The following is a 19595-nucleotide window of genomic DNA, read 5'->3' as shown; positions in this document are numbered from 1 at the left end:
TTGCGTTTTGGCAACACTGCCATGGCCAGTTTTTTATTTTTACACCACTGGGCTGAAAAATGGCCATCCCTAAACTTCCTAGAAATACGTAAGTGCGTAACACATGAATTTATACTCGATCCCACAAAGCCCCTTTATTATCTCTAGGACTAGCAGCATTGTTAGAATTTCAATGTCCTAACTTTACTGTGCTGGGAATGGGAGCTCTTTGAGACCCTGCCCACCGCACTATGAGACAAACCCAAATGTATTTCAGGAATGTCTAACAATACCAATGTCTCTCTTGAATATGCATACACAAATATTTAATAATAAATCAGCAGATAGAGTTCAGCAATGTGTACAAAGTCCAGTGCCAGCACCTAATAGGGACTAGGGATGTTCTTTACTCCTTCCTGGTGTATCCTGAGAAGTGTCTTAGTGAACTTGCCAGTACACCAAGGGGTGAGGTAAGAAAAGTGCAAAGGAGCTATCCCTTTATCCTGCCCTCAACCTGGCCATGCCATAAAGACATATTCGGGCTTGAAAGGTGCTCACAAAAGAAAGGAAGGATCTGGAGTTCACGTATATATTCTCTAACACAACATTCTCGGAGATACAGCTCCCCAGAGGGAAGGCATATATTTCCCTTTGGGTAGTAGTTGCTTGATTCTAGAATTCTTGCTCTTCAGCCTTCAGCCAAGAACTGTTTTTACTCACTCAGGTATACAATTCAACAGAGAACCATCAAAAGTAACTACGGCCCCTTCTCTCCACAGGTCAGACGCTCTGCAGCATCACCCAAGGAAGGGTGAATGCATTAATTGTATTTTAAAATCCCTCCTCTGCTTGTGAATGCTGCGTCACTCTTTTTTTTTCTTTTTTTACCACAAACTAGCCATTACTTCTACAGTTCTTCCCATTTTCTTTTATTCATGCAGCACATACACACCTAAAACCTATGACAGTAGATTAGAAAGCAATGGAATGTTCCCCCGGCCTGATTTCACCTATTGATAGTCAAGAGGTTTGTAGTCTAATTCATTTCCTGGCCTTGGTGTGTAAGTAACCAGCATTCGAGTCGTGCCCCATGACATCGGCGAGGACTGGAAGTTTACTGGTCAAACCAGGTGATTGAGCAATTTTTAAGTCGGTGGCAAGGTTTCTTTAGAGGAAAACATTTAGTCAAATTTCTATTCAGACCAGAGAGGCTTCAGAAGATTCTAATTTCCAAGACAGTCTATGATGAACAAACTTCAGGGCTGCCCGTTTGATCCCCATGCCAGGAAATCCTGCCTGTAAATGAATCAGTCAAGTTGGTAACGTTTTCCATGGATTTGACTGAATTCCAGCTTCAAGAACTCTGCAAAAAGGGGAGACGCTAGGAGAGAGGCAGCATCTCAGAGGATGAAGGAGGGAAAAGGGCAGATCCAGAGTGCGAAAGCACGTCAGCTACAAATCGTGTACACATGCAAGACAAACTTGTGAACACACGTCCAACTTGGCAGATGTATAAAGATCGTGTATTTATAACATGCTCCTGAAACATCTTACTGAAATGAGCAATTTAAATGACTTTGATTTAAAATTAGGCTTTTAAGAATTTTTTTCAAAACGTTTCCAATACGACCTACCAAAAAAGCAAATGCAGCTTCCTGGAGACAGTGTTCTCCACAAACTGGAGTCTTGTGCTTCTGAACGTGGCTTCAAAAAGCAATCTTCCCCCTACCATTTTGCCTCCCCACAATCGAAGCAGCTGGGAGTTGGAGCTCAACTTTATTAGTGATTTAAAACACACCCTTGGAAACTAAGCTTATTTTTTTTTTTGTCAATCCAGGTGGGAAGCGTGTTCCAGCAAATGGGAACAACACTTAAGAAAGTTCTCAACAGATAATGCCGTAAGAGCTCGACTTCAAAAATATCTTCTACCGGCCATCTGCCCAACAAAAGGCCAGGGTAACCTGGGAAGAAAACTCAGCCTTCCACAGAAAGACAAAGATAAAATAGTTCAGCCGCCAAATTCGACATCTTTAAAAATGCCTTTTCAATCTTTAACTTTTGTCTGCTTGGTTGTCTAGCAACCAAGTGCCGAAAAGAAACTCCACCCAAAACAAAGTGAAACAAGACAGACTTCATGAGTGTGTGAGTGTTTGTGTTCAGATTCTCAATGTGCAAAGAGAAAAACTCTCTTTCAGACAATTAAAAGAGAAAAAGTCCCGCTTGTGGATGGCAGGAGAGGAAGTCGGGAGTGAGTAAAAAGCAACTCGCAAATGCGTAATGCGGGATGAGGGTATAGTTTCCACACACCGGGCTAGAGCAAGGTTTACACTCTTAAGCAATAAAAACAAACCATTAAGCTAGGCCCAGCACTGTCAGGAAGTATAAAACAGTTCTTGAAACTTTGCAGTTACTATACAAAAGCTTTTCATAAACTCTGTTTCCTGATCTTCATTAAACGTTCACATCAAGTTGCCATGGGGCAATTAGCTTGCCTCCTGAAATCAATAAAAAATCAACAATTTGGAAATAGTTGTACAGTAAAATAGTTCAATAATTATTCTCTCATAGTGTTGTGGCCAAGTGGTTCCAGTGCAAATGCAGTCCAGATGAGCTCCCGCTCCTTATGAGGGGCGCTTTCAGCAAATGGGTTTGCAGAAAGATCTCCTCATCAGAAGGAGTGGCAGCGGTAATGCACTCCTGGCACTGCCTGGGAGGGGGCCCGGGGCTGGGCAAACACAGACTTGAAGTGGCTTTACAGTCAGGGAGGGGTGTACTGCTCAAACACTGCAGGGGGACTCCACTCAAATTTAGAGACCTAAAGGAAATGCTAAACCCGGCGAATAAAGAACTTAGGTAACTTACCCTCCGTATTTGGATTCCAGACAGGAACAAGCCTCCCTAAGAGAAAAATATATATATGTGTATACATGTCTGTGCATGTAGGAATATACGGACTCTATACACACACACGTGTATACATGTGTATACATCTATATATGTTGCAATTGAGATTATGAACTCATTCATTCCTATGACTCCAACAAATATGCAAATCTGCATTGCCTGTAAGAAATCTGCAGTGCTCCCTTAAAAATGTAAAATAAGGATTGATGACCGTTGGGATAGTTTGCAAAACTAAACAAAAAGTGCCAACACGAAATAAAGACAGAAAGGTATTTCTCTGCTGATGCGTTTTCAGAGGAAAATCAATTGCTTTAGCTTTTTCTAGGCTGAGCCCATTCACTTATATGCCTTACTCAAAGCCAATCTTGGCATCACAAATATTCCAATATCCATTAAATCAAACTTCCAATGCCAGCTTGGGAAGCTTTATATCACCCTCCAGGCTCAATGGTGTTGTACAGTGAACTATCTTAGAACTTTACAAAAAAAAAAAAAAAACCAAGCATCATTTTTAGTATAAACAAATGCTTCAAATGTATGACATCTATTTGTTGCCTTCAAAGAGAAAACTTTTAACTCAGGCGCTTGGCACTAAGATCACACAGGATCAACTCAGTGGACTGACTTAAGTGTTAAACTTTTTTAAAGTACGTTAAGGGCTTGCACCTGCTCCCCCATCCACATAGATGTACTGACACGTATTTGACTAAACTGACTGCTACATGCCCAAGCAAGCAAGCGGAGCAGATTTTACAAGATAAGCAACCAAGTGTTTTCATGTCTGAGGGTGGCTAGAACACAAAATTGCCAGTCATCTTGTGGGGGAAAAGAATGCCTTTGAAAAAAAATATGTAGGGCATCATTTTAGATATGGTGAAATGTATTCAAATGCCATCCTGTACACAGGCTGGGTTAGGAGCTTTTCTTCCCCTTGATGTGCTGCTTCATAGAAGGGGCTACAATGCACATGGTCCAGCTCCTGCAGTCGTGACTGAGAAGATGATTTTTGGAACCTCATAATTCTGAGTGTAGTACTTGGGTAACAGCTCTGCCTGAGTGCACATTAGAAATGCAGAATCTCAGGCCACACCCCAGACTCACTGGAATAGACCCTGTTTTATAACTCGATCCCAAGTGGCCAGTAGACACATGGAAGTTTCCATCTCTTTGAGGCATTTCTGGGGATTCCTGTGCACATTAACATCTAAGTTTTATTTATTTATTTTTAAGATTTATTTATTTTATGCATATGAGAGCTGGGGTACAGGTCAGAGATGCGGGGTGGTGAGAGGATTCACCAGTCAGAGTGGGGAACAGAACAGGCAGACTGACTGAAATACACTGCTGAGGGGAGCAGGGGGCGAGCCAGGAGAGGTCTGCTGCACCGTGCGGGTTCCTCCCTGGCCAGCCAGGGATGGAACTCATGTTGCAGAGACTGCAGACAGCTTCATAGTGTGGTGCTTAACCCCTTGCGCCATCAGGGAGGCCCGCTAAGTTCTATTTAAACTGTTTCAAGTTAGATAGTTCACTGTGAAGCCTGCAGGGCAGTGAGATGGTCAGAAAGTTCTGCCCTGGAGAGCAGCAGCTGTAAATTATGTCAGCAGGCTGGAAGAGGACAAGCAATTTACCTGAGTGAAGCAGATTTCCATTTTGACCCTCATCTCACCTTATCTACTCCCTGACCCTCCCCCCCCCAAAAAAAAACAGAACAAAAGGAATAATATCCATGCATTCTTACTTCTTTGTGATTATCCATCCATATGACACTTATTCTACAGTTAAGTTATTCTTTGCTGTGAGGCTAACAGAATGTGACATATAAACATTCAGTGGATCAGTATCATAGAATTAGTATGCCTGTGGAATAGAAATATGTTATGTTTAATAGTGTTGCAAATTGCATAATGATTTTTCCACCTCAAGAAAAAAAAAACTGAGGGGAAAATATGGAACACTTAGATTATCTGGGGTTATAGAGCTTGCTACATCGACCAACTTTACACACTCTCTACATTCTTAGCCTCTTGAGGTACAATTTGAAGAAGCAGTTGGAGGAGAAATTATGAAAAAGGTGGAAGCACAGATAAATTTGTAAACTATTCACCCTCTCCCCAACTTTAAAAGCAAAAAAAAAAAAAAAAAGAGGACCGCCATCTGGACCTACCGTACAGGTTATAACTGTGCCAGGGAGGCCCATGGTGACACAGCCGAGATCAACACGAAGGCAAACCACACAATCTAATCAATTTTGAGAGGTGATTTCCTCCAAGTTCAAAAACTTTTTTTTAAAAAAATCCCCTCTAAGACCATTCAAAGTTTCATAAAGAATAGTGGCTGAAGATTCAAGAGATTCAGTTATGATTAGTTACTGATAATGCTTTCTCAGAATGAAGAAATGGGACCAAATTACTTGTAAGAATGTAGACTATTCTAAGAATATTGTTTCTCATCTGCTAAAAGGATCAGTCCCTAAAATTTATGAAACTAAACAGAAACAAAATATATTCACACATCTTCATATGCATATTGGGATTACATTTTAGGTATATTTACACATATATAGTGTATATGTGTTCATATGTTTATATATATGTATATGTGTGTGTGTGTGTATAGATAGATGTAGATTGATAGCTCACAAGAGAACACATTTGTGTTGATACCACTGAAAGCAATCTAACCAAGAAAATCAAAACCAAATTCTCATCCAGAGTATTGGAGATGAGAAAGCATCATGGGCTATTATTTTTGAAGATGTTAAGCTGTGCACTCTGTCCTTTGTATGCATGGCAAGAGGATGAAGAATGACTTAGGACAGAGGCAATCCTGTTCTCCAAAGTTGCATCTAATACTAGTAATTTTCATCTTTTGAAGGGTGATAGATAGAAGGATAAAAAGATTTTAAAAGAAGTTGGAGGGCCTCCTGGTGGCCTAGGGGTTACGTCTCAGTGCTACCACCTCGAAGACCCACTGCAAGCACCTGAGTTCGACCAGCCAGGAGCTGACCCACATATGGCACAGCAGACTGCTCCTGTCTCACTTGCTGCTCCCCTCAGCAATCTGCCTGTTCTGCTCCCCAATCTGCCTCTGGTGAATCCTCTCACTCCCCTGCACTCCAGTTCTTCTACACAAAAATAAATTTAAAACATCTTTTAAAAAAGTGGAAGTTGTAAAAGATAACTAGTATTAACTATAAAATACAATTGAGTGCAATCTCAAAGCAAGTGTGAAGCCCATCACCCCCAAAATGTAACCACTTTCATGGTCATCACAAGTTAATGCTTGGGAAGAATCTGATTACTAAGTCTGTTCCATTACTCATATGCTATTTTTTTCAGTTCATCCCAAGGCAAAGCTAGGAAAGATTAGAAGTGGGCCTCACCAGTCAAGCCAGAATCCAAGGTGACACAAAGTCCTAGAAGTTAACCTAACACTTCTAGGAAAATAGTGGCAAGTTGTGGGTTCCTTGGCCATGTAAAGTAGCCATGGAACCCGTCCTGGGGTCTGATTTCAACCCAGGCACAGAAGCTCTGCCACTGGGAAGTGCTCACCCTGAGCGGCCTAATTTGACTTCATTCTCTTTGGGCTTCCATCCAATTGGCAGATGCTCTTGTAGAAGCTGATCTCAGACACTTTCCCTTTCTAATTTTTTGGCACCATTGCCTCTGTTGCATGGGATATCATCTCTGAAACTTAATCTTGGGTTCCCCAGGTTTTACTTGTTTCATAGTTTTGGTTTTCTTTTAAATCTTTCTGCCCCAAAGAGGTTCATGTTAAATACTAAATCACTGGTAATCCCTTTGGTGCAAATATGAATTATCAAATGACTTGCTTGCCAATCTTCAATCATTGCTTGCCTTTTCCCCAGCTCCCTCTGAAATGAATGACTTCAGAAGCAGAAGCCCAAACACAAGGTAATCATTGTGAACATGGTACAAATGCACCGTTTTCTCTTACAGGTCGGGCTTTATAGGATGAAACACCAGAGGGCTGATATTTATTATCTGAAATAGGTTTACCATTTGGAGAAATGTTCAAACACAGAGCCTTGGAAAGAAATGCAAGCTGATTGAGCAGAGAACAGGGGTGGGCAGCAACCACCATGGGCACCATTAGGACGTGTGTTGGGCAACTTAGAAAGCTGTGTTCTTCTGAGCACCAAGAGCTCCCAGGTTGAGGGAAAAATTAAATACAAATCAATTTACAAATCTCCCTGAGGGCCACGAGATAGCAATTTTAAATATACATGACCACAAGATCCATATGAAGAAATCTTATGTTTTATTTAATACTTTGGCCAGACCAGCCCCTTTGAAGGGATCACTAGTTTAGGAAAGAAGAACAAACCATCATTCACTTTCCTGCAGATTCATCAATTTCCTCGTTATTTCTATTGGTCCTGCTTTATTCTGTCTGCAAATTAAGGGGAAGGGGGATGGTTTCTATATTATATCAGCAATGTCTGGTTCTTATCCAAATATTCCACCTAATAAGGACGTAAGTTCTCATGGATTGGACAACCACTCTGCAACATTCCTGAGAATTGAATAATATAATAATCTTGAAAGTCCGCAGAGTGGATTATCCACTTTTTTTTTTTTTCTGGACTTGAACTTGTGACCTTAACAGTAGCACTGCAAAAAAAGCAAATGTGCTAAGCACTTTGCCAGAGTAACCTTCCATGTAGACTTTTCATCTTAAATACACACAACTGAAAACAACTACAATTTTTTGAAAATTATGTACAAACCCAATACTTCTTTTGATTACATATAAATACAAATTAGCTATTTTTCCTAAAAAGTGGTTATAATAGTAAATAAATACAAAATAAATCTGACCATTATACTTCATGTGCTGGGGTTGAACCCATATAAAATGTACAACTAAATACATTTTAAAATCTTTAAGGAATAATTTCTCTGATTAAAATATTTGTTTTCCCAACTTCTTTTCGTAGATATAAATATATTTTCAAAATAGCTGTGTTTTTTTTTTCTCCATTCCATTCCATAAATAAAGTCTTCATTGGGAAATATTAAAGTGTCAACTTGTTTTTTTTTTCTTTTTTCTAAAATATATATATATATATTTATATTTATTTTATTTTGCTGTGCTAACGACACCCACAACCCTCCACAACCATGTCCTGATAGTTCTTTAATACAACCTTTTCGTTCTCATCAAGGTACAGCATGGAGATAGCACTGAGTTCCGTTGGGACACAGCACGCCTTAGGGATCTTAGAGTTCACGGAATTGACCAACGTCTGAACGATGGCGTGATTAGTGGAGTTCAGGTGATCGGCCAGGGGGAAGGGGCACTCCCCGTGGCAGTAAAAGGCATGATACCCCGGTGGGGCGACAATCCAGTCATTCCACCCCACATCGCTGAAGTCCACGTACAACGGGTGTCTCTTACAGCTGGACTTAAGGCGTTTGCGCTGTTTGTGTTTCGCCTGACGCTTTTCTCTTTTGTGGAGAGGATGTCCTTTCCCATCGTGGCCAAAGGTTACCAGCAATGGCCTTATTTGTGACCAGTTGTGCTCACCTTGGTGCAAAGACCTGCTAATCCTAACGTGTCTCTTGGAGACACCTGGGTTCTCCGCTAAGTGGGCCACTTCCACCACAAAACCATGGTTGGCGAGCCCCTGGGCCGTCCACCTCATCACAGCAGGGGTCACGTCAAAACTCTCCCACCTGCTTGTGTTCTGATTCACCAGCCTGGTGTCCAAAAGTCTGGTCACAGGGAACTTTGAGTTGGCTGTGGCAGGTTTGATAATTTCATAAATATTAATCCGGTGATGGAAACTGCTATTGTTTTCCAAAGCCTCCTGCATCTGTTCCCGAAAAACCTGAAGTTCTGCTGAGGTGATAAACTCCTCGGTGGGGATAGAAGTTAAATTAAAGAAGAATCGGCGGGTTGTTTTTCCACTCATTTCTGGCAGTTCTTCCAAAGATTCTAATTTGATACAAGAAGGTAGGGGAAAAAAAGAAAACTCATTCAATAAGAGAAGTAATGACAATCTGATTGCATATGGGAATTTGTAAACCAGGGTTTGGTTTTAACTCATGTAAAAATCTGCAACCGGAAAATAAAACTTTCTTCTTCAGATAAAAAAAAGGACTCTCCTTTTGCTATACATTCATTTCAACATGCATACCATGAAAATAAAATTTGATCATTCACTCTTAGGTTTTTTAATTCAATACACAGATACTGCTTCCAGGTGGCTATAATAATGGGGGAATGGTGAAGCATTTCTTTGGAATTCACAGACTTTGGGCAAAAAAAAAAAAAGGTCAACACTATAGTTAGTAGAAGTCTAATGAGTGAGGATTTGAGGAAATTATTGCATTTCTTAAAAAGAAAAAGGCTTTAATGTCAATCCCTTAAACAGTATTTTAAAACATTACTCTGCAATTTAGATGATTTACAAATCTTGATATACAGATTTCAGTTTCCTAATTAAAGACTCTGAAACTCAACATCAACGATGACATTTTGCAAAGCACACCCTACTATTTTACTCAAAAGTCCAGAGACAAAGGCATGTACAGGGATTGACTTCTCTGGAAGCATAAGGGTGGTACTAGGGCACCGTAGTAATTAAGGGCAGACAATTTCAAGAGAAATAATTTCCCTGCTGTTGTCTGTTCTCTCACCTTATGACCCGAAAAATCTAAATCTCAATTTAGATGATTTTGGAAGGAAAAAAAAAATGACTCTCTTCTATTTGAAATTCCTTTATCTTTGAAAATACAAACTATAACAAAAACATGCACCTATCCAATAATAAGCTGTGGGACAGAGACAAACAAAAAGAAAATCTAACAACCTATAAAAATATCATCATGACCTTCATGATGCAAGAGATAATCTCACAATGCAGAATCACTCTTCCACCTCTATTATCATTATTTCTAAATAGCCGCTGAAGTGGGCTCTGCATAAAAGCTCTTTCTGATTTAAGATTCCTGGGTATCAATTTTAAGGAGTTCTGTTTGCAAAGCAAACAATAAAGTGTATCCCAGTATCTTAAATGTTGTAGTCTGCAAGTCATCAAAGTTACCCATTATTAAATGGATAGAAAACATTAGCTTTGAGATATTTTGGGTTTATTTTCTTCTTCTAGTCCTATCACATTCTCTCATTTCACTGTCAAAACAGTTACCAGCTTCAGGATACAATCAAAATGTTAGCAAAATTTATTTTCTGCAGTTCCATGTCATCTCATTATTTTTATCAATTTCAGGGCTATCTTTCCTGGAAATCCAAGCACTGTAAGTTGTTCACAGAATCAAGGGGTCTGAGCAAAGGGGAGGCACTTCAGATCACTTACTCAGGGAATCTACCTGTTAAATCTTCATCTTCAAAGCAACAGTCATCATTGCAAGCTTAGAGGAGCATCAAGTTCAACATAGGCAGCTTATACCAAAATATGCAGTAAGGACCACAAACTTGGACCTTCACACAGAACACCTCAACACCTTAAATCTTCAAAAGCAGATTCTGATTCAGTAATTCTCAAGTGGGGCCTGAGATTCAGCATTTCTAGCTAGGGCCCAGGTGGAAGTGATACTGAGAGCAGGTGTACTGCTTTCTAAGGGTTAAGGTTTTACAGAGTGCTTTTTGTAACCCAGAATAAATTACCATGAACATGGTAAAGTCCCTCTTTGTTAAATAATATAAAAGTCAGTAGAATCGCCATGAGTGTTGGCCAAGAAATAAAGAGTTGGGTGCAGCCAAAGACTCTGAATAGAGACTTCTAAAGCTTATCTATTTGGGCATGGAAAGTACTAAGACAAGAAGTGAGGCCTCTGTGATCCCCTCATGCTTGCAAATCCACACCTGTTGGGGATACCTTTGGGAGCCATCCACAGTCTAAACCTTCCTGAGCTAACGTACTTCACGCCAGGCACTATTTTTAAAATAACTCTCCTAACAAGTGAACCAGAGCTCTCCTAAGTGGCTCCCAACAAGCACCAAGAATTGCATTTAGTTTATTCTTTCCTCTTCTCCCTGCTTTCAGCAGCTCCCTGATTTTTCTACTGAAGGTATAATTTCAGCAGAGAAGCCAATGGCTACCAGAGAAAAAAGGAGAAAGAAATCAGTAGCAGCCACCACACAAAGCAGACCTGGGCCTGACCTTTCCTATACCAGCACACCTAAGAATGGCCTATTTTGGGCCTCCCCTGGTGGCACAATGGTTGAGTGCTGGGCTGCGAAGCTGCCTGCAGCCTCTGCAGCGCCAGTTCGATCCCCGGCCACCGGCAAGGGTTTCACATGTCATGCAGACCTCTCCTGCCGCCTGTTGTTCCCCTCAGCAGTGTATTTCGTCAGTCTGTCTGTTCTGCTCCCAGCTCTGGCTCTGGCGAATTCTCTCACCCTCCCGTGCTTCTGACTGTACCCAGTGCTTGTATAAATAAATAGATAAATCTTTTTAAAAAAAAAATGGCCCCTTTTCTTAAAAAAAAAAAAAGGGAGGAAAAGCGACTTATCTGGGTATAATAGCTGTACTAATAAAGATGCCCAGAGAAACCATAATTGCAACAAAACCCCTGAATCCAAATCCATAGATTGAAAACAGAGGTTGTAAACACACACACACATACACAGCCAGAACATGACAGTCAAGGGACAACTTCCAAGTAAGCATGTCAGGTAAATGAAATAAGGAAAATGGACTTAAAAGAAGCATAAAACAGATCATTCTCCCAAAGATAAAGATTGAATCATATAAAATTGCCACCATTGAATCAGATTTGACCTATAAGGCAGCAATTTCACTTGCTTTGCAATCTTGTTGGAGGTAAATGGCGAAAGGACAATCACTTAGCAAAACTGGCAAAGGAGAAAAATGCACTATTCATTAATAATAAATAAAATGTGAAGCACTTCCTCTGATTTTCTAATTATATCTCAATCAGCCTATTCCTTGAAGGAATAATGCAAAGGCCTCCAAGATAACACCCTGTCTGCAGACTCAGGTCAGAGACAAGTTAGTTCATAGAAACCCCTAAACTTGCCCATGTTTAGGGCACCAACTACCCTTTGCTTTGATCTGTAAGGGAGCAGCATGAATTTTTTTCTTAAGAGTAGAAAAATTAAGATCTATTTGAAATAAAGGAAACTTAAAAGCTGCAAAATATCACAGCAAGCCTGGGTAATCTGAAAGCATAGAGTATTTACCTAAGAAGGTCATATGATTTTTTGAAGATTTACAGATGATAATTTTCTGTAGATAATCCTTGTGAAATAATCTCAACTTGTCATGGGATTCGAGGATTCCAACTTATCTTAGACCTGGACTCCTGAATCTCTAATCCCCAAGGTAGGTATCAAAGTAAGTTAGTCTTAATAAATAGAGCTATGGGTACAAAATGTGGGATGTAAAGAAAATAAGGCAATAGCGATGTTCCACCTTTCTCCAAAAGTGAAGTTCTAACTTAATTGTCTATACTTTGTCAATTATTCATCTACATCAAAGTAATCCAAAAGATTACTGAATTCCTCAGCCAAGCCAGGGTCCATTCTGACCTCCTCTTCCCTAGACAAGGAAAGAATATGCAGTAAAAGACATAAGTCATCACAAGAATGTGAGCTAGTGGGCTGAATAATTGTTTTTTCTATTGTTGTTTGAAGTTTTTATTGGGGGAGGGGCAGGTCTGGCACTAAGAACTCTATGTGAATTATCTCACAGTAAATTGATTAGGGAAGAACTGTTATTATCTTCATTTTGTAAACAAAATAGTTGGAATTCAAAGAGGTTATGTAACTTTCCTAAGGTCACAGAGCTGGTAAGTGAAGAACAGGGCAATGAACTTGAGTCTCCTACAGTTCCCAAGTTTCTGGCCACTAGAAGGCACTAGCTAGCTTAAGGGAGGAGTCAAAAACTAGACCAAAGCCCAGCCCATCAGGGGCACATTTATATTTAACATGATGGTAATCATAGGATGGATGAGTTCTGTCCCAGAAAAAGGATTGGAAATCTACTACTCAAGTATGGTGGAGGGAGTTCCCAGAACTGCATGAGCAGATGAGCTAAGTGGCAGGACCCAGCAGATGTGGAGTGGTTATTTGGAATCACTGACACTTATGGTTACCTTTTTATTCTAAAGTATGGCAGATTTCAGCAAAAGGAGATTTGTCATTTTTAAGACTATCACGGGACTCTATGGGCGAAACATGTCCATGAAGACAACAATGAAAACTTGGGAATGTTCTAGCAATTCAGTAAGGTTGGCAACCATTGCCCTGAAATAGAAATGAAAGTGGTCTTGAATCATAAACAGTATTTTCTAGAATATTAATGGTGAGAGAATTGATATATCAAGGAACTATCAAATACCAAAGGGTAAAAGTAATCAGTTTAAAAGCAGCAACAAAAGAAATGGCAACGAAAGGAAAAAGCATGGTCATCTGCACTGACCCTGATTTGACCTTGGCCTTCCCTTAGCCCCTCTTACTGCCCTCGAACTAAATACACAGAGAGCAAATTTAAAAGCAGACAAAGCAGCTCAAGGAGAAGGGATGAAGTCAGAATATAGAAGAACCACTAAAATGGGTGGCAGGGAAATCTTTGGGGTGAAAACTAGCACTGGGTAAAAAGCTTCCATTTCTATGAGCACTTGCAAACAGAACACCTGCCCTATAACAGGGACATTCATCCTCACACCCAAATACCTGGGGACACCAGGGAAACACATCAGGTGAGAAGGATTTGTTTCGGGAGTTCTGTGTATATGTTCAAATCCTTTGGCTGCATGGGGAATTTGTGATCCAAATTCTCCTTCACAGGACAGTGTCTATTTCTTAAAATTTTCCTATTTTCATGAAAGGAATATTTCATGATATTTTCATTATAATTATCTTTGGCGGAACAGAGTTAGTTACTATGTCAAAGCTTTGGTCACACAGACAATTGATTTATTTCATGCCAAAAGACTGTGTCCTACAGAATCTAGAGAGAAAGCAGGCAATCCTATATCCTAACCTGACAAGAAAGTGGAAAAATTCTTGCAGGGCCAATGAATTCAACCAATTTCCATGTGATTTTAAACTCGAGCAAAGCAGAAGTGAGTTTTCTATCCTTGACAGCAGTCATGAAAGGTCTTTGTAACCCAAGCACTTTTTAATGAATGAAGAAAGAACATTTTTGCAGTGCTTGGGATTTCCCAACAAAAGGCCACTGGAGATAAAGTTTAACAGGAGAGGGCCTCCCCTGATGGTGCAGCGGTTGAGCGCTGGGCTACGAAGCTGTCCGCAACCTCTGCAGTGCCGGTTCGATCCCCGGCCACCAGTGAGGGTCCCACATGGAACGCAGACCTCTCCTGCAGCGCCCGCTGCTCCCCTCAGCAGTGTGTTTCGTCAGTCTGCCTATTCTGTTCCCCACTCTGGCTGTGGTGAATTCTCTCACCCTCCCGTGCCTCTGACTGTACCCAGTGCTTGTGTAAATAAATAAAGAAATCTTAAAAAAAAAAAAGTTTGACAGGAGAAATATATAGACATTTTTGTCTCTGATCACCTGTCACGTGGTCCTACCATCTTCACATACTAGTTGAAAGAGCCCTATCAAGATATGTCTTGTCTTGTAATTACCGAATCATCTGATCCCATCCACAAAACCAACAGGTAATTCTTGTAATCAGGTCCTTTGGTTCTTTAGCAAATAAATGCCCATTAATGCTACATTGACCAAATTCTTTTCTCAAGGCACTGGCCTTAATCACATGGCTTATTAAAAGTTTTTTGGTGGCATGCATGGCACGGGATATTTATAAAGACCAAGCTCTGATCAGGAGACAATGAAATGTTCTTCAAAAAATGCAATCTGATGATATATAATTCACAATCAGAAAAGAAATAGATTTATTGAAATTTGGCTGAAAACTAGACAGCACTTCTCTACCATCTAACTGCATTAAGGGCTGAAGTTACTACAAGATGATTTTAAGCAAGTTGTTAACTTCTGTGCTATTCTATATATAGCATAATTTAAAGATATAAATTCTAACTTAGAAACTCAAGCATACTATTTAACTTAAAATGACACACAAAAAAAATGTCTGTTTAGTTTTGATCAAACTACTGCTAGAGAAAAAAGGAGAAATATACAGACTTTGTTGATGGACTCCTCATGTAATTCAATGTTTTAGGTGTCAACTTATTTAAATCATCTTTAAATCAGAAGAAATACACGGAACTTTCCTGGTCTTAAAAATAAAGTTAAGAGGGCCTCCCTGGTGGCACAGCGGTTGAGCACTGGGTTGCCAAGCTGCCTGCAGCCTCTGCAGCGCCGGTTTGATCCCCGGCCGCCAGGCGAGGGTCCCGCATGGCGCAGACCTCTCCTGCCGCCTGCTGCTCCCCTTAGCAGCGTACTTTGGTCCTTCTGCCTGCTCTGCTCCCCACTCTGGCTCTGGTGAATTCTCTCACCCTCCCGCGCTTCTGACTGTACCCAGTGCTTGTATAAATAAATCTTTAAAAAAAAAATAAAGTTAAGAATGGCTTCCATGCTAAATTTCCAGAAGTAGTTGAAATAGCTATTCTTGTTACTTTTTTAGCAAGACAGACAATTCTGACGGGCATCTGCTGGGAGCGATAAACTGGATCTATAATCATCCCAAAGTTATGATGATACCGTACACATAACAACAACTTCTGCTTTCAGTGGATGAATAAAGGAGTAGAACGTGATCCTATTCCCATTTAAATATGATTTTTTTTTTTTTTGCTAGCAGAGAGCACCTGAACTAGAAACACGCTGAAAATAAACTGTTATCAGTTCAGTTCCCTTTATATAATGCATGGCGACCATGATGGAGGAATACTTTTTGCATGACCTGCCTAGAACATTGCTCTCACAAGTATAATCAGCCTCACATTGGGAGAAAATGCTTGCCTGTGACAGTTCTCATTTGTTTGCATCAAAGGCCAGATTTCCACTTAAAATTTACCACCTTAGCCGAGCAGGCAAGAAAAAGGGAACTTCACTCCAAATTCCCCAATACCCTACAAGTGGTTACCCGGTCATATACAACTCTGTACCTTCTCTGGAACCTCAAGGAACTCCTGCTCTATTTAAAGTGTCTTAAGACAAAAGGGCATTTGAAAGTGTAGGGGAAGAACCTGATAACATGCTTTTGACTAACTTCTCTAATAACTTGGGTATAACAGAGTCCAAGAACATTAAAAAAAAGTCCTTAAAATGGTTCAAATCCACCCAATGCCTTTTTGATGAAACAAGCAGACACATCCTACCTTAGAAAAAACACATGCAGTGTGATAAAAGAAAAAAAAAAACAAAAACAAAAGAACACCATCCTGCATTTCAGTGCACAGTCGGGAGAGAGTTGCTAAAAACTTGTATCTGAAGTTTGCCTTGCTTCTGCTCATCTCAGATTTAAGCACAGGACAAGAAAGTGATTGTAGAAACGGTAAGACTGATCTCCCACGGGGATTAGACAGGGATTTGAAATCTTCCAAACTGGGCTCAGATCAACTGTAAATTAGAAAGACTTTGGAGCCCTGGGCTTTAATTTTTTCAATACTATGAAATTTCTGCCCTTGGCTCTGGCCAGCCTGAAACCTTGGTTTAAGCAGGAGAAGCAGATTTATAGAGCCAGGGCTTCCAAACAGAAGGAAAGAGATCCTAATCTGTCCCTCCTTCTGCTTTTTGCCTCCGAAATTCTTGCACGTTTAACTGACTAGGGGCATGCCTTTTGCCCTCATCTCCCCCATCACTTGATTTCTCTCCAGTTCCTAGAGGAGGAGGAGTTGCTCTTCTGGCTGCCGGCCAGGAAAAGGGTGCGGATTTACCAAAGGGGAACCCCTGGCTCCCGGCCACTCAGGCAGTGCGTGAAAGCCAGGTTCGGAAAGGTTCTAACAGAGGCAAGTATGGAAAGGGGTTGAGCTCACCGGCCAAGTCACCCTTCCAGGGATGCCGGCAGTCCGCCCACGGTGGGGCGCTTTACGGGATGACTCCCAGCCCCGATCTCCGCCCCCACTCCCTGCTCCACACCTCACCTTCGTGGTGGAAGCTGCGCACGGTGTTGGCGAGGCTGGCGGCCCTCTCCAGCCGGTGGTCCGGGGCGGGCGCACCCGGCTGGCCCGAGTGCAGGCGGTACAAATCCAGCATGTACGGGGGCACCACGGCGTCCCTGCTGGGGGTGGGTCTCTGCTTCAGGCCGAACATGCTGAGGAGCCGCAGCTCGAACTCGCTCAGGACGTCGTCCGGGGGTTGGGAAGAGGAGCGGCCAGCGGACGCCGCGAACTTCCTCCGGCCGAGCTCGGGAATGAGACCGGTCGCGCCGCCCAGGAGGACCTGGAGAAGCAGCAACGCTAGAAGACAGCGGGTCCCGGCCACCATGGTCGACCTGCGGACAGGGCCGACGTGAGTCACCGAGCTCCCAGACTAGTCCCCCCGCTCGTGGCCCCGCGGCCCGGGCTCCCGCTCGGCGCGTTTGCCTGCTCCTTCGGGGTGTCCACTTGGTTTGCACCACTCCCTGGGATACTCCAGAAGGGGGTAAGGCTCAAATATTTGGGATAACTGAAGCCCCCCTAGGTCTTGAGCCAATGACTTTCGCCCGCCTATCTCACTTTCAATCCATTTGACATAATTTGCCCACCCCCACCAGCGTCAATGACTGCCACCTTTTTTTCTCCTGTGACATTTGCGCTGACAGCCTGTGCGGGGAGCCCTGGGAAACCACCGCTTGCCGACACCCCCAGGGCTCGCTTGCATATAAACATGCAGGAATATTGCATGTAACTTCCTTGGAAGCGCTGTGTAGGACTTCCTGATACACGCAGCGTCCATAACTTGCAGACTTGGTGAACTTAAGAGCACAAGTTTTGAAGTCACTTGCAACTTGGGACCCAAGCTTCTGGAATCCCAGGTGTCAAGACAGGCCACTGGACTCCAGCGTCTGCGCACACGTACACACACACACAAACACGCGCGCGCGCACACACACACGCGCGCACACAAGGACTCAAAACACACATGTATCTTCCTGGGATTACGTAAACGTCTAATATCTATTAGTTCACGTGTCGGTACAAAGTGGCACTGAAGTCCTGCCCCCCTCACATTCCTGTAAAAAGAAAGAACTCGACATCGAGTACTGTCCCAAATGGGAAGTGAGTGGCTCTGAGTAGAGCGAGCAGGTTCCCCCCAAAACTGCAAGGGATCGCCATGGCAGGGCCAACAGGTTGGCAGCTAACGGGTGAATACAGGGGCCACCCTCTTGAAGGGATTTCTTTGACTTTTTTTTTTTTAAATGATTTAAGTGTTAACAGCCCTAATAAAATACCGAAGAGAGGGCAGGAAGGAGGGGTGAAAAAAATGCAAGCCAGGAGGGCTAGGCGGACCGTCTCCAGGGGCGGTAGGACGGGGGCGCCCGAGCAGGGGCTCAGCTGCACGTGGACCCGTGGGGGGGTCTGTTTACGTCCGGCCAGACTCGTCCCAGGAGGGACTCGGGAGCAGCGGCCGCGTGGACCCCGCGCACCCCCTACCCAGCCCCAAGACCTCTACCTTTAGGAGACTGCAGACCGTCTAAGAAGCACGCGGGGACACGTCCATTGAAAGAACCTCCACATGGAAAAATCTCTGGCCGTAGGACCTGGCGCTGGGAACGGGTTCCCTTCCTGTGCCTCCTACGCCTCCTCCTCCTGGGTGCCGGCCGGCAAGTCCTTCTTCTCACGCAGGGAACAGCTTCTAGGGTCGGACCCAGCGGAGGGGTGGAGCGGCGACGGGCTCGGAGGCAGCGAGGCTGGGGCTGCCGCGGCCAAGGCACCGGCGCGAAGTAGGGAGCGCAAGTTACTCTCCCTGCAAGTTCAAGAAGTCTCCAGCCAAGTGCTGACACACAACAACAGCGAGCGGGGGGGGGAGTGCGGGGCAGGGAAGGGAAAGGAAAAAGGAAAAGCTGGTGCTGTCGTTGTCCTCAGGAACCAGCGCCCGCGGGGCGCGCGGCTCCACGCGGGGCCGGCTCCGGGACTCGGGGGTCGAGGATCGGGCGCTCCGCGCTAGCTCCGCTGCGACCCATGGCTCGGAGCAGCCATCCTGGGCGACGCCGGGTCCGGGGAAGGGCGCAGCGGCGATCTCGGTGCCAGGAGAGTTGCCCGCCCGCATCACTCTGCCTCACTCCAGCGCACCCCCATGAGTGCTTGCCAGTTGAAATCACCGCGGCTCCGGCGCGCAGCCGTCCTCGGGCGCATTCTCCGGCGAGTCCAGCCGAGTCCCGGGCCGCCTAGGCGGGTGACCGCGTTCTCCCCTCGCTCTTCCAGCCCCCGGGCCAAGCAGCCGCCCCCTTTGTGGCCAGCCTGAGGTCCGATCACACTTCGGTCAGCGCGTCCCAGGCCCCCGAGCTCCGGCGGGAGGCGCTCGGCATCGCGGCACGGGAGCTCGGCTCGGGGCTCCCCCGCGCTCGGCGCGCCGGTCCTCGGCGCTGGCTCGGCCCGGGCAGCCGAGGCCACGGCGCAGTGGCGCGCACCGCCGGGCGCTCGCTCCAGCCCGCGCAGGGTCTGCGGCGCGCGGGTGCCTCGGGGTTCCCAGGAGTCCCGCGAGGCGCTCGCCCTGGGATCGTTCGAATCGGCAGCGGAGCCGGTGGCCGCTCGAGTCCGGCAGCGGCTGCCAATCCCCGGCGGGGTGTGGGAAGCGGAGCGAGAGGCGCAGCGCAAGCTGAGCGCAGCGCTGCGCGGCGGGGCGAGGA

The 19595-nt window shown here is 43.9% G+C and overlaps 1 protein-coding gene across 1 annotated transcript; it reads right to left on the bottom strand.

The window, feature by feature from the left end:
• Positions 1-7845: 7845 nt before the first annotated feature.
• Positions 7846-17450, bottom strand: BMP2 (bone morphogenetic protein 2). The gene is made up of 2 exons (XM_084247258.1): positions 16909-17450; positions 7846-8844 (listed from the first exon to the last, which is right to left on the bottom strand). The coding sequence occupies exons 1-2, from the start codon at positions 17249-17251 to the stop codon at positions 8000-8002; spliced, it is 1188 nt and encodes a 395-aa protein (XP_084103384.1). The 5' UTR covers positions 17252-17450; the 3' UTR covers positions 7846-7999.
• Between the last annotated feature and the right edge of the window lie 2145 nt (positions 17451-19595).

The sequence above is a fragment of the Talpa europaea genome (genome assembly GCF_964194135.1).
Source record: "Talpa europaea genome assembly, chromosome: 11".
Classification (NCBI taxonomy): Eukaryota; Metazoa; Chordata; class Mammalia; order Eulipotyphla; family Talpidae; genus Talpa; species Talpa europaea.
This window is presented reverse-complemented; position numbering and strand designations above follow the sequence as displayed.